We start from the raw sequence: 16,390 nt of genomic DNA on the forward strand, positions 1-16,390 counted from the left end.
AAGAAAATAATAGTTTTGCTCAAATGCGGGATGCAAAGAGTCCAAGAGATAGCAGTCATACAGAAAATTAGCTTGTATAAGTCATAAGCCATTAGAATATTAGAATGCCACTTATTAGCCTTCACCAAATTGCACACACTCATAGATATCAGTCCCCTAAATATGCCAGATTTTTTCTTGAAAGTATCAAAAAAGATCCTGTTCGTAGAAAGTAATGTAATGTTTTCCTGGATCTGCACCTTGATCTGGATCCGCACCACATCCCTCTACCACGTTTCTTACAAACAAACACATGTACAAAACCACAAACTAATAGACAGGGTGAAAACATGACATCCTAGGTGGAGGTAATAAGGCGGGAAATCAGTCTACATCTATTTGAAGGAAATCCTGAACCTATTCTTCCCTGATCGTTATAGGTTAAATAATCATGGTCATCTGTCATCCTGACAGAATTACTGGGGTTGAGATTCCCCAGGAGAGGAAGCCAGAGAGGAGCCTTAAGAAAATGAACATGCCACCATGTCCAGGATGGGCCCTCGAGGGGGAAATAATAGTTTGCTCAAGTAGAAGAGAAACGCAGAGAGCCTACACTGCAAAGAGATAACAGTCATAGCGGAAATTGAATGTACGAGATCACATGAGCATATATCATTCCATTAAAAGTAGAGATGACTCACACTTGAAGCCTAATTTCACTGGAAATTACAAAATGAAAAGATAGACTTATGTGTGATTGCTTGTGGTAAAGCTGGTCAAGATTAAATGAAGCCATTAAACAGTTTATTAGGTTAAAAACCCAGTTTGAGGGTTTATATCAGATACCAGCTACATCACTTACCCCTAAAAGTACATCCAACGTCTATACAGCTTATCCTTTAAGGGTCATGGGGGGGCACCAGCTCATCACAGCACTGACATACACTTTCACATTCACACACTCACAAGCTGGCTCCGATCTGCATGTCTTTGGATTGTGGGAGGAAGCTGGAGTAAGCGGAGACATGGGAAAAACATATGAACTCCACACAGAGAGGCCCCGGCAGAACCAGGATTTGAACCAACAAGCCTCTTGCAACAGTGCTGACGATGATCATTATAAAATGTGCCTAAGTACAGTACAACGGTGCATTTAAGGCATTAGCATTGTTTGATTTATCATCGCTTTGGTTTGTTCCTTATCATTATTATGATCGTCATGTCTCAGTTTAGTTTCTGATTTCTCTCTGAACCCACAACCACTGCTGACAACTCCCTTTGAACTCGTGTGGATCATGTGTGAGGATGGAGAGAGCATCACAAGGCGTAACAAAAAGAAAGGCTCCTCCAATGTTTGCAAAGCCCGATGGCTGTTTTTTATAAAAGTCTGTTGATTTACAAAGTCCTGTAGCCTGTGGAGGGCGGTTATGAGAATCAGCACAGTGAGAGAAAGGAAGAAAGAAAAAGAGAGAGAGAGAAGACAGGTCATGGTGAGTGTGATAATGAGTTTGCAGAGTTTCTACAGCAACAGGGATTAAAAAAGAGGAGCGAGGCCGTGAAGAAAACAGAGACCCAGGAGCAACGCAGTGTAATGAAGCCCGTGTAAAGTGACACACTGGTGTTATGACTCCGTCAGTGAGAAGAGACAAGGGGATAATTGTCATTTCTGCCACAGTGAGTGAGATATCTGAGGAAATGGCGAACAACAGCGTCCTGAGACAAGCAGTGTTGAGGATGTCGCTCTCATCTCTCGCCAACCAGGAGACAAATGAGTCAAAGGGAGAAGATGTTCAGACATGGTGGATCCTTTGGACGTCAGCCTTCAGCACCATAGAGCAGCTGTAAATGGCTCAGAAGATCTTTGTTGTGTTTATTACATATTTATGTTTATTGCCAATTGGATCACCATTAATAAATGTGTTGTTTTAAAGGAGAATGTTTGCTGAATGAATTGTGTAATGCATCAGTCTGATGAAAGCAGACGCTGGCTCTGTGGTTTCTCTCTGATTGCCAAGGGGGAGCTTTTCTCGTACCTCCTGTAAAATACAGCGAAGCCGCTCGGATTGAAACAGACTTGTAGTTTTATATCTTCCAGGCGTGTGGCATGCTTCCTTTCATGTGTGTCGGCAAGTCAGGTTTAAAAGAGGAATGTAGTGAAAAGGAAATTGTTAAATAGTTTTGCTGCAGCTGCATCAGGAACAAAGTCTCTGTCCTGCTGTTTTTATTCAGCAGGACAAAATGATGAAAGGTCAAAATTAATTTGACAAACACACTCAATCATGACTGTAACAGCTCTTTTGATGCTGTGATAAGTTACCTTTGTTAACTGTTTCCAACAGCGCTGCAGTTCAGGGGTGTTTTATATAATCATGAAGGCATCAAACATCACTTTCCGGTGTCGCTTGTGTGTGTGTGTTTTTTATATTTTACTGTACTGACACATCTTCTGAAATACTACAACCTCTCAACCTGCTGTCATTTACAACACAACGATGGGATAGCAGCTTATCATGACCACGGACCCCTACCCACACATGCAAATAGTACACGTGGAGAGGACAGGAAGTGTCATATACAGATTTATAATACTATGTATTGTATAATGTCAGGTATCAGGTCATTTCATTTACTTGTTTGAAAAACATTGAAAACTATTTCGTAGTCATGCAACATTTTCAAAATCACATTTACTCCGATATATATATGAAAAAAGAAATACTTAAAAAAAAAAGAGGCACATGTACCTTTTTGCCAATGTGGTAAATATCTTTTGCATGGTGGAAATTAAGATGTACATACAAGACAATGTACATCAGAGTTGAAGATAGAGGTAAAGCTATAAGCTGAGAAAAGTATTCCTCATACTTCATCCTTCCACCAAGTTTTCTGGAAATCCGTCCTGTAGTTTTTCTCTTATCTTGCTTGCAAACAACAGAACCAACAACAGACAGGGAGAAAACACAACTTCCTTGGCGGAGGTGAAAATCATCAAGTGTCTACTTACAAGAAACATAAAAAAAAAGAAGTAAAGAAAACAAGATTAGGGAAAAAACAATAAACAGAGAGACTTGAGTATTTCCCATATAACAACGTGCACATATTAGGCTTGTAAAATGACAGATAAGGATGATGGTGGACTGCTGCTGCTCATTCTGTCCTGTTGAGTCTTTGCTCTGTGTTTCTGTTCCTCTTTTCTGGATGACCTCTCTCATTAATACTGATAGCATCTGACAAATGGAGACATCACAGTGTTGGTGGTGGGCGGCTATTTACAGAACACACACACACACACGTTGTCAGCAACACCTGCTCCTGGTCTCGACAATGTGATGTCATTATTTATGGGTCTGCCCTAAAAAGAAAGGTGAAGCGGAGAAATCCAAATAAAACCCTGAAACTAGTTATTTATTTGTCTGTATTATTTCTTAATAAAAACGAGTAACACGCTGGTCTTTTTTTCATTTTATCAAGCCCATAAAAAACAGCAAATATCCCCTTTTATCAACCACGTGATCCAGCTCAGACATAAACTATTTGTGCAAAGCAGGGGTCTTTCTGACTTGTTCAAAGCTAAATCTCAGAGATACGTAAGAAAAGAAAAACAAATTCCTAACAGACATGTTACAGGAGACATGAAGGAATTCTCTGGAGAAGGGTTCTTGGATCTAACACAGAGAAACAGTCTTCCTCTCCGAGCGTCTGACGGCAGCACAGCAGCAGCATTGTGTGTCCTCCTCAGATTACCTCCCCCCAACACATTCCTGTCTAAGTAGAAAAAGGAAAGAAATAAATAAATTAGAGGTCAGGCTGAAATGTCACTGTGACAACATCTGCCGTGGTCGGCCTGCTCCGAGTGCCTTTTGTGGTGTGTGCGGATCTGGAGAGCCCAAAGAGGAGAGAGATACAGAGGAAGGGGCCACATGTGGTGAGTAGAGATAATTCATAAGGGAACAGAAAACGCTGCAATGACAAAACAAACACAAATCTTACCTCGGTGAATTAACACTTTCACTCCAGTTCAGTCACTTTCCTATACAAGGGTATTTATTATTTTATTTTTTAATTTACTTTGTCTCATTTATTCTTTATATTTTATTATATTTTTCATTTATTGTTTAATTTTTCTTCATTTGATTTTCTTTCCTGTCATTTTCATTCATTGTTTTTACATTTCTTACATATTTATGATTTTGTTTGACTTTTCATACATTTCTCTTTACTTTCTTTTTGTCAGATTTTTTTTCTTTTTTCATTGATTTCAAACTTTCAAATTTTGGGGGGAAATTATTTCTCACTTTTCACTCACTTTATTTTTTCTTGTTATATATTTTCTTTTTTAAACTTGCTGTGAATTTGTTTTATAAATTTTGTTCATGTTTTCAGAATACTTTTTTTCTCTGTTGATTTGTTTTCACTTATTTTCTATTTCATTAGGAAAATCTTGTTATATTATTTTATTTTATTTTGACTGTTCTTTTCTTTACATTTTAGTCGTACATTTTTCTTATTATTTCACTTCTTTCCACTAATTTATTAATATTATTTTCATTCACAACTACAGAAGCTAATAAATAAAAATATTCTTCTTGAGAATACGAGCGAGAAACCGACACCATAACCTCCCTGTTCAGACCTGGCATCAAACATCCGTCTCAGCTGATCCCATCACAAGTGGACAGCTCAGAAAAACAGACAGGAGCGAGCGAGGGAGGCTGGAGGGAAGAGAACGGGTCTCAGGGCTGACAAGGTTATCTCAGCATGTGTGTGCCAACAGATCACTGTGAAAAGAACTGGCCTGTCCAAATGCCAACAGCCTGGATCAGTGAGGATATGCTTTGAATAAGATATGCAGGCAGGAGATATGAGAGGGACACAGGCTGAGACAGGGTCGTTTACATCAGCGGGCGTCTTACACATTATCAGCCACAGAGCAGTTATAAAAAACTCTGACACGAGTAACTATTATGAAAGAGTTTGGTTACTATGAGGGAGGAAAATAATTATTCCATTTGTTTCTTTGAGCTCAAAAACATGCAAACAACCTATTTATGCCACAGCTTGAAAACAGACTTACTGCAATGGTGGATTACCTTATTTATACATGAATGCATGAAACAGCTGAATGTTTAATATGTATTCTCATCTTCTACTTAATTCACATGAGGTGTTTCGTGTCTCCTCATCACCACAACTGCTGGTAAAGGAATTCAAACTCAGAGCAGGTTTCCTAACGCCACCTGTAGGAATTTCTTTGTGACTGCAACTAAACATACAACAAAAAACAAATTGATGACAAAGTGCTGTAATCCTAATGGAGTCCTAATGTGTTGTTTTGGATTTGGTAATTACAGCACTGAGATTTTTCAATTAATCAATTAAATCTACACCCTCATCAGTAGGTAACCTGTACTGTGCTATGTTACAGTTATGACACGTGTAGAGATTAAATTGCCTTTAAATTTTGTTTAGACTTTGTGTAGAATCACACAAAACTGTATCTGTCCCCACCTTCATAACATATTTATTTCTATACAGTAAACATGCATTTACTGGGCTTTCTTTTATTTATTTAAGTTACAATGGGATCCTTGTAACCCCGACTTTATTTGATTTGATTATTTTAATTCTTTTATATTGTGTCATTTTATCCATTCTAATTCTATATATTTATTTCTTCTGTTTTGCTGAACAAAGAACTTTGTTACTTTGTTTTTAAAAGTGCTGTATAAATATTATTATTACTATTATTATTATTATTATTATTTGTGTTCAACTGTCCTAATGTTCTACTTATAAAGGCTCATTTAATATCGTACATTTAACAACACACAGAAGACGAGGTAACACAAGGACGTGATAAAACTGCACCAACCTCCAAATTATTGTGAAATATTGACCTTTTTAATTTAGAAACACAATAACAACCAAAAGTCAAACTACGTACGAGAACTGTGACCTAATTAAAAACAGTCAACTGACCATTTAACATTATATGCATATACTTCATCCAATTGTCAGTTGCAATTCTAAATAAGGCATTTAACTGCTTTTAATTTCTTTTGTTCATAATCACAAAAAGCTTAAAACATAGTTTGCAATCTTTTGCTACAATACATTTCAAAGAAGAATGTTCTTTGGAAGAATATCAACATGATCCAGCAGCAAGGAGAAAACTGCTTCGAGCTAACAAAATCCAACAGGGGTCAGTATTTTTAACAATTTAATTACTGAAGAATTGTTTCACTGTCGTTGGCCTGTGACAGTAAAGAAACATTTGACAGCTCAACCAACATGGACACCTCAGGGACTCTCCTGAGGGACATTAAGACAATAACTCAAAATTGGACGTATTCATGTTGATCTTGTCTGAGGAGAAATTATATTTTGAGTTTGCCACCTGTATGTTGTTTATATGAAATTTTCCGTCAAGAAGATTATGTTTTCACTCGCATTTGTTTGCTGTTTTGTGTTTATCAGCAGGATTCACAAAAGCTACTAAACCAATTTCCACAAAGTTGGTGGAGGGATGGGCCCTGGGCGGAAACCATTCAATGTATCAGACCACTTTCTTTATAATCTTTTTTATTTCTATGATAAGAACTAGACAGCGTTGTGTAGGATTGTTGGGCCTTGGTGGAGGTATTTGCTCTACTGTGTTCCATTAGACTTCTACATGTTGGACCTGTATGCTTCAGTACACAGCAGAATAAGGAGGCCTCCTGTTTTCAAGTGGTCAGCACACCTCGGGGTGGAGGTGGTGGAGGTCTTCAGGCATAGAGAGGCTGGTAGCCTCTCCTCCGGTTGCCACTTCTACAGGTGATCACACATACGCTAGTCATCCCGAAGAACTGCAACAGGAGACATAAAGGTAATCGGACACAAAGCTCTTCAAACACATTTTGAAGTGAAGTTAGACCTGGAGTGGAGCATAAAAGGTTACAAGTAAGCGCTGTATTTGAGTAGGAGGATCAAGGACTGAAAACAGTCTCTGAAGTACAAAGTGGTCTATATGTGCAAGAATAAGGATGAGATTCCATTCAGATAGATTTGGTTTCTATGTTTTTTTTTCCCTGTTAATGTTTTTTTTTTGGTTGTTTTTCCTTACTCTTGTTGAGGGTTAAGAACAGAGGATGTTGCACCTTGTTAAACCCTGTTACACAAATTGTAATTTGTAAATATGGGTGATACAAATAAAAGTTGATTAATTTGATTGATAAATACTGAAATGTCTTTTCTGTTTTAAAGAGTAGCCTTCGACTGAGCTACCATCTTTCACACGAGTGGATTTAGAGACATAAAATCCTCTATTTCATCTTCATTCAACAGTAAATCCTCTTGTTTTACATCCCTGATGAGCTCTCACATACAACCCAACAAGCTCTAGGTTAGATGATCCATGCACTGAAAGAATGTGAAGGAGTTTATAGGGTTCACCCTCTCAAAAAAGACGCTGGACTGTCTCCAGTAACCGCTGAATCAACAACTCAACGGGAACATATGAATCATATCGTTGCAGAAATACTGTGTTGGACAGTAATGCTCTTTCGCAACTGCTGGAGTGTGTGTTGTATCAGGCTAACAGCAGCCATCTTTACCTTGACGATGGCGAAGCCCTGAATGACCAGCGTGGCGTATCCCCACACATCCTCTATGAGGCTCTTCAGCTTGAGCTCACAACCCTAAAATACACACACAAGTGTAGAGGGTATTAAAAATGCTTTTTTGCGTTTTGAAATGCCTGCGTCTTACAGTTCAATGCATTAGCACATGAAACAACATTTTCCCTGACACAGCATTTACGTCTCAAGAGCAAAATGTGGTTCTGTGGGCTTTACCATGACGTTGAGGAGGTTTGGTTGGTCCATTCTGCCAGTGCACTGTGTGATGCTGTTTTTACAACAGGACAGAGGCACTGTGTTGTTTTGGCTGCTGGACCAGGTCGTGCTGGACCAGCTGGTGAAATTGTTAACTCCACAGCACTGCAGCTGCACAGAGTCGAAGAGAAAAAAGAGAGGGGATTAAAAAAAACAGGCAACATAAGCAAAAGGATAAAAAATAGAGGGTAAGGAAGAAGATATATGAGAAACAATTGAGGGAAGTATCCGCCTTCCTTAACCTGCACGTGCATGTGAGTGAGTTATGATTCAGAGCATATTTTTAGGGATTAAGGGATGCCTTCTTTTTTTTTTTTGACCTGCACGCTCCAACTTCTCCTTCAGTGAGCATTTCCCACAGTAACTCTTGACAGACCATCCATTAGCCATCCGTCGTCAATACTGCTCGTCCTTTTAAGGGTTTGCATGACTTTGGACTGTGGGAAGAAGCCGGAGTACTCGGAGAAAACCCAGACACGGGAATATGACGTTTAACACATTTAAATTTTCCGAAAAAGAAAATCATTTCTTATATTTTGAGGATGGGGGTTGTCTCATTTAAAATAATCGTACAACTACTCAGCTCTACTGCACTTTCTGCCAATATCTGGCCAGTTATCCAAAGAAATACTAAAAACATATATACCACATAAAAATCTACGTGTTTGTATCCTGTGTTTTAGCTGTTTATGTGATAAAATGGCTTTTTTCTTCAGAGGCAAAAAAGAGAGACTGGGGATTAAAATGAAAGCTCAAGAGAAGAAAATGAAAGCAAACAAAGCAGAAGAGTTTGAAGAGAATACAAGTACAAACTATTTATACACAGCAGAACATAATACCAACCTGAGTCTGCAAGTAATCCACACCTTTGGACTCAGTGCCCTGACCATCATACATTGAGAAGGACTCATTCATAGAGCGCTGCAGGTCTCCGCTAATCTGGACACACACAATACATAATGAAAAAACATGATGTGTGCCAGAGCAGATTCAAAGTAATGAAGATGAAATGTATTAAAATATAGTTTATGCTCAGCAGCAGACATTGTGTGATAGAGAAAACGTATATGTGACTCACCTTGCCCTGGTAGATGGAGCTAAACACCAAAGCAGTGACTTCAGCCGCAAACATCATCATGATGACCAGAAAGAACTGGAGAGGAGGAAACAGAGGAAATAAGGTGTCAACAAAAATCAGAGTGAAAGGACAAACAAACACTAAGGACAAATATATAAGCACCAAAAATGAAAGATAATAAACTGAGCTGATATACTGTATGTTTATAGATGCACTTTCACCTTCAGACTCTACAGCTGAGCAAACAGATGTCAAGGAAATGAGAGGACCAGTGAAGCGTGAACTATCTCTCCTGTCTCACAGACACTTACAAAGCAGAGGCCGCACTTGGACTCCCGTAGCGTGGAGCAGCATCCCACCAGACCAATCACGAACATCACCACGCTGATGCCGATGGTGATGGCTGCTGGGACCAGCGCATACTTGTCCTGAATGAAACTGTTGAAGTTGATGTAGCTGTGGATCACGTAGGTGCCGATGTAGGCCAACGCCGCTCCTGCAGCCTGCAATAAACATGTGTTACACACATATGAGTGTTAATTCACAGATGACAAGTTATCATTATGGTGTGTACAGATCAGAATGCTTCTATGAATGTACAACATACGTGAAAATGAGAAAACCTGTCTTTTAGTGTCATATTTTTTATTCTGGAAATAAACAGCTCTAGTTATTTAAGCCTGTGTTAAAAAGGGTCAATAATCCCAAATTATGGATCTTCAGCATTTCCAGACCAACCTCTGAGTACTTAGAGGTTGCATTTAACAAAGCAAACTCCTGCAGAAACAAACACACATTGATAGAATTACAGGGATCTGTCACATGATCCGTGCTTTCCTCTCTTTGCTGTAGAGGAAACAGGCATTTTTTAACCTTTCACTAATAAATACAGATAAATGAGTCTTTTGTATCCAAACTTGACGTAGTTAAAACACTGAAAGTTGAACATCTACACTGAAGAATGATGACATTTCTGCTTCTTTTTCCAAGGTACAGAGAGGAGATAGCATCATACAGTAGCATCATGAACACAATCCAATATAAAGTGAGCAGCCGCGTGTTGAAGCGCTTTAAGACCGAGCACAAAGGGGTTTGTTGTGATGTAGTTATCAGATGTGACAGTTATCTGTCATATGAGGCTGTAAAATCACTTATGGTCGGTCTCTGTGGATCAAAATGCAGATCGGCCATCGAGTCACACCATCATGACTTCTCTACAAATCATGCTTCAGGAGTGAACTCATCGGTCATAAGACTGCGCGTACATGCAGGTCACGTTTCAGACTGAAAGCTAATCACCTTAAAAATGTTGTATAGTAAAACGACGGCTTTGTTTATTGTGCTTTCTGTATCTGTTTGAGTTACGATCAATGTACAAGAGACTTCCAGTTCGGACACAACTGTTAAGAAATCAATGGTTTTTCTATGTTTATCTTATCATCAGCTCTCCTGACTTCATTTTGCCCTTTGAGACTCACAGTATCAGACTTGAGTCAAACTCCAGTCTCATCAGTTAGCACAAAACATCTGCTAACTGATGAGAGCTGCGTAAATAATAAGCCAGAATGAGATTATACTCAAATATCTCTGTCTGTGTCAATCCATATTCTGGCACTGCAGTGGGATTATAAATATATGATCAGCTAAATTTGCCTTTGCATCAAACACAGAAAGACGTTTTCATTTTCAGGATGACTTCTCCTCTGATGATACGAGTTGAACATTGTTCGAGTGCGAGGATGTGTGTTTTTGTGAGGCCTCACAATCATTCATCCCTCAGTTGAGCCTCATGACTCCCTCCTCCTAATCACTCCCCAGTCACGGGATCCCTCTGGAGTACTAAGTCTACCTCCCTCCCCAACAAATCGCTCACCCCCTAATCTTTCTAGAAACTCTGATCTTGTGCCTAAGAAGCAGCACAAAGAGGCTTACACAACATATAGCGCTACCCGTGTGCATGCAGGGCCACCTCTCAGGAATGTGAGAAGCCTCTGGGGCGATGTGTCTTGATCTCATGGGTATGATTTTAGTGGGTCCCTTCACGACAAATGTCCCAGTACTGTATCTCAGATCAGGCTTTTTTTGGGGGGGCAGGCATTATTTAAGAAGAGCCGACTGGGAAACAAAGCAGCCGTGACGTGATGTAAGAGCTCATGTGCTCCCACACGACCTTTTAAATATTTGAGTTTCTCCTCAAATCACACAATTTGTCCAGAAAACATTGTATTACACAATTAGATGCGGATGTTGATAACATTTTATAAAAGAAAGAAACCCCGTTTTATCACCAGACCATTACACCAGTTGTTTAGTGAATGATATTAGACACATTTACTAAACGCACAACAAAATATAACTTTTGTCATTCTCAAAAGATTTCAATAAACCTTTGAACTATGATTGGTGGCATAATATGATTTTCACATAATAGAGTTTAAAAAGATAAACTGATAAAAAATGTCTTTAAACAGTTTTTAACATCTGTGCTTTTTCCTAGTTCCAGCTAGTCCTGCTCAAGATGCGGAAATTTGTCATGATCCAACTCACACAGCTGATGAATCACTGGAAAAATTAAAGACAGATGTTCTAATAATAAACAGACTAGTTTGTCCCACATTCTTCATTTTTGGCCAACAGAGCTGTGTAGAAAATAAACCCTGATGTTGGTCTTTAGCGTTATATGAGTTTATGTAAAAGATGTTTGGAAAATGGCAGGAATAGTGTAATTGCTGGTGGGAAATAAAGGAGAGGCTTTAGGACATGTTGAAATACACGGGATGCAATAACCCCTGAACATTGGAAATCCCTAAAGAGACTCATTACACAACCAAAGATGAGAAAAAGTTCAGTGTGAACTGCAAAGAGGATGAAAACTAATTTAATTGGAGCAAACTGTGGATGTACGAATGAAAAATGATAAACCATGTCTGTGGTTTGTTTTTGGAAACACACACAGGCCAATTTGATCTCCCAGTAATCTAATTAGACAAACATGAGCCACAGGCAGATAGAGGACTTCACTGGGTCCCTGAGGGAGAGAGAACCTACCACTGTTTTCCAGTGAGACTAAATGAAGGAGAGTCAGGGTGAATTCATCCACTATAAGGTAACAATATACATATCAGAAGTTTTATGAATTGATACAAAGCTAGATATATACAGTATTACAGTGAAGTTATTGAATATTTTCAATAATAAATATTTCCCCAAATTATGCTAAATCACTTGTTCCCAAACTTAGTACTGTAGCATAGCCAGCAGGAGACCCTGGACCTGTGACGTGATTTTGGTGAGAATATACAGTATTACAGTGAAGTTATTGAATATTTGTGTAATATCTCTTTTCGGTGTTGCACTTTGTAGACGGTCCCTGCGCACTCGTTTCACAGCAGGCTGTACATAGACACCAATGTTCTGTGTCCATCACGGAGGACGACTCATATTGATGAAAACTGGCCTGTAGCCCGTTGTCTACCTTACTACGGTGGGAATTATGCGGCATTTGTGCTTTAACATCGTTTCGCTTTTGACTTATTGATCCGGGAAGTCCGAATCTGTGAATATCTTTCCAACTTTACTGAACTATAAACTCCAGTCTGTCAGAGTGGCTGAGTGACAAATCACTGTTTCGCCTGAAGTCAGTCACATTTAAATTCCCATTATTGAGAAAGGTTACTTGTGGCCTTTAACTTTTAACCACATTGTGTTTTTAAGAATTCATTGCGCAGATGTGTGATAAATTGCGCAACTGAGCAAAAAGTCAAAATGAGGAAGTGCGCAGTAGAGACAAGAGCAGCAAGAAACCGACGTGTTTACCAGGTCACAGCTCTGATTTGCGTAATGCATGGGCGCACATTTGACTTATAAATAATAACTAATACAGCTGTAAAAGCACACAACAAATACCCGATTTACTCAAAAACAAATCTTGGGAGGTGGAGAAATGACTCATCGACTCACACAAAATACCAAGCTGAGGAAGAGGAGCACGGACTTGGAGGTGAAGACGCCGCAGTCCATGTTGGGTGGCGGAGTTGCGCAGATGGATGAAGGAGTGCGGAGACGCCGGGGTCCAGTTTTTATCTCTCGGAGAACTGAGCTGACGCCGCCAGCTCCACAGCTGCTGCTTCGGTCACAAGCTTTCCTCCGGTTGTCTGACTGCGCAGAGACTGTGTGATCACATGGTCACATGCTTCGGGGAGGAGGACGATGGACAGAGGCAGAACAGGTCTGACAGCCAGCGCCTCTCTGGGAAGCTGCATCACACACACGCACGCACACGCACACACACTCTCTCTCTCGCGCACACACACACATGCACGTCTCTCTATAGTTGTGAGGACACTCCATTCCCTAGCCCCCCAATCATCACAACTAACCCAAAAACCAAGTCTTACCCCTCAAACAGCTCTTTGAATATGTGAGGACCAGCCAAAATGTCCTCACAATTATGGCATTGAACCAAAATTGGCCCTCATAACTATAGATAGACACGCACACACATTTGTACTTCTATCCTAGTGAGGACACTCATTGACATAAGACATTGCCTAGCCGTACCCTTACCTTAACCATCCAAACTTACCTAAACCTAATTCTAACCCTAAAACTAAGTCTTAACCTTCAAACAGCCCTTTGAAGAAGTGAGGAACAGTTAAAATGTCCTCACTCTGTAGGGTCTATGCTTAAATGGTCCTCACAAAGGTATAAGTACAGGAACACAGAGAGAGAGAGAGAGAGAGAGAGAGAGAGAGAGAGAGAGAGAGAGAGAGAGAGAGAGAGAAGAGGGAAGATCCCACAGAGCAACACAAAGGACTCCAACTCCAATAACAAAGAAATCCCGTTGATCTTGATCTATAATGGCCTATGACCACTTTGGAACTAAATATAACCAATATATTTTAACAGTTTAAAAAAAAAAACTACAAATGCAGCACATCCAGCACTTCCCTTCTTTTAAGTTATTTTGAAACAATTGAGCACGATCGATATGTATACATCGATATACTGTATGTACACTCATCGGTATCTGGCGTTTAAGTGGATATGTATCAACATGACAACTTTAAGTTTATAGAAAAGATTTGGATTTTTCAGGTCATTTTTTCAGGTTTTTCAGAAAACACAAACAAATTTACCAAATATTGAATATATGATATTTATTAATAATTTCACTCAAAAAGGTTATGACAATAGATGACTATTGACATACTAATAACAATGTCTGTCAATTATGTAACATAAGAGGTATTTCTGTGTTTGACTGATCTCCTTGGGTTTCTGGATGGTCTTCGATCACACCTTCAAATGACTCATCAAAGGATGGGGTATAGTCTGGATCGCTTATGACATCCTTGGATGGCCATTGATGACAAGGACTAGTCAAAGGATGGGGTATAGTCTGGATCGCTTATGACATCCTTGGATGGCCTTTGATGACAAGGACTAGTCAAAGGATGGGGTATAGTCTGGATCCCTTATATGTCATAAGCGATCATCAGATATATCCTCTTCATAGTGTGGATGTGTCTGCTTGGCATCTTCAACATCAACAGGAGTGTTTAAGGTATTGTCTGCTCCATCTGAAACAGAGTCTTGGCTTGGTACATGCTGCTTCATTTCTTCAACTGCCTCATTGTCATTTTCAGTGGATGAGGCCTGATCGGTGTCAGAATTGTCAAGTGCATCTCCTACCAAAAAGGGAAAACATTTCAATCCTTTGAGGTGTACAGTCACAAATGTGTGATCATTCTGAAAAACATTCATTGCCTCGTGGTCACTTGTATTAAGCTACATCAGGGATTCCCAAAGTGGTGTGCATGCACCCATAGGGGTGCGCAAGCTGTTGTAAAGAGGATCCTTTGTAATTTTTTAGTTATACACATAATTTCTAGCTGTTAGATTACAATACGGTATTCAAATCTTTCTTAATTAGATCATGTAATGTGGAAAAAATGAGACAAACTGTAGATGAAATATTGTTTAAAAAGACAGAAAAGAGTTAACAGAAAGCCGATCACTTGTAACAGCCACAGATTCTGGAGCCTTTCCACTCTTTGCTAAATGCTAGCTTCATGGATTATGACCATGAAGAATCAACTATTACATACATATTATTCATTGTATAGCTAAAATAATTGTATATGAACGCAGGCATATGCAGTGCAAATCCAATAACATCCACATTTAAGCGTAACAATTTGCAAAGCAACCAATGAAAAAAAACATAAAGTGCAAATAGTGGATTGTTAAAAATATATTCTTGCTGTTTGTATAACAGAGCACAACAAGAATATCAGGGAGAAGACAAACACATTTGAGGCGTAACCAAATATACTTAAGGTGTTTAAGCCCCCCCCCCCCAAAAAAACCCCGCTCTTTATCACGTGTCCATAAACTGACATTAACACTGGAATTCCTCTAGTCTGACACCTCAAGCAGTTTATCTCGATATACTTGATATTGAATCACATGTCGTGTAAAGTGACATCGTGTCACCTGTAACTCACCCGATGAGAGGGGGGGTGTTAGCTGGCTCCGATGCTCTCTCGGCGGATTTTTAAAAAGATGCTCGAGGCTTGGATAAATATTGTCCATGTTTAGTTTCTAAATGGCGGCGGCGCACTTTACACGGTCCCAGGGTCTTGTTAGCTCGCATCTCAGCGCACAGCACGCACACACACACACACACACACAGGCTTGGGGGTTTTCCTCTGGGCCAGCGACAGGTCCTCACATGAGTCCTTTCTGCGAGTCCTCGTTTTAGTTTTGAATGGTTCAGTTGGACTTTCTGATTCCCCTTCGTCATCAGCAGCTTTCCTCGGCTCCATCTTGCTCGACCCAGCTCACAACAAAGTTCTCCCTCACCTGTGATTCCCCCGCTAATGATGCGTTCAAGTGTTAATGTGACGGTCAGCAAAAACAATGACACCTGCGATATAGGTCAGATAAAATAAGAACAACGTGGAATTTATATCTCATGTCTTTGTTTCATTACCTGTGATGATTACTTTTTTTTAAATCAATCATACATTTTTTTGTGGTAATCAACGCTTACTTACAAACCTGAAACTTTTTTATCTATTTATTTTCTGATGACCTCTCACGGCCCACCTGCAGTGGCTTCACGGCCCACCAGGGGGCCGCGGCCCACACTTTGGGAATGACTGGCCTAGCCTATATTATAGTAAACCTCATCACTTACCAATAGGGGACGAGCCCTGAATCATGGAAATAACTTCAGCGGCTAGGTAGATTTTTGTTCTATTTGATGCAGCCGCCATCTTGAAAAGCTTGTAAAATTGCCTAAGTCACATTGTCTTTTGACTTAGGCAAAATAAAACGGCCTACATCGATATATACATCGATATATACATCGATATACTGTATGTACACTCATCGGTATCCGGCATTTAAGTGGATATGTATCAACATGACAACCTTAAGTTTATAGAAAAGA

At 39.6% G+C, this 16,390-nt stretch overlaps 1 protein-coding gene across 1 annotated transcript; it reads right to left on the minus strand.

Annotated features, from left to right (window-relative positions):
* Positions 1–5,858: 5,858 nt before the first annotated feature.
* Positions 5,859–13,170, minus strand: tspan36 (tetraspanin 36). The gene is made up of 7 exons (XM_034596764.1): positions 12,892–13,170; positions 9,243–9,434; positions 8,932–9,006; positions 8,697–8,792; positions 7,815–7,964; positions 7,575–7,658; positions 5,859–6,827 (listed from the first exon to the last, which is right to left on the minus strand). Exons 1-7 carry the CDS (start codon positions 12,949–12,951, stop codon positions 6,747–6,749), a joined length of 738 nt encoding a protein of 245 aa, XP_034452655.1. The 5' UTR covers positions 12,952–13,170; the 3' UTR covers positions 5,859–6,746.
* Between the last annotated feature and the right edge of the window lie 3,220 nt (positions 13,171–16,390).

This window comes from Hippoglossus hippoglossus, chromosome 9 (genome assembly GCF_009819705.1).
Source record: "Hippoglossus hippoglossus isolate fHipHip1 chromosome 9, fHipHip1.pri, whole genome shotgun sequence".
NCBI lineage: Eukaryota > Metazoa > Chordata > Actinopteri > Pleuronectiformes > Pleuronectidae > Hippoglossus > Hippoglossus hippoglossus.

Excerpts from the sequence above, each read along its gene's own strand:
- tspan36 (XM_034596764.1), bottom strand. The coding sequence starts at position 12,951 with ATGGACTGCGGCGTCTTCACCTCCAAGTCCGTGCTCCTCTTCCTCAGC. Across the intron at positions 9,007-9,242 it reads CCAAGTGCGGCCTCTGCTTT|TTCTTTCTGGTCATCATGAT; the intron begins GTAAGTGTCTGT and ends CCTCCTCTCCAG. Across the intron at positions 6,828-7,574 it reads AGGGCTTCGCCATCGTCAAG|TTCTTCGGGATGACTAGCGT; the intron begins GTAAAGATGGCT and ends CTCCTGTTGCAG.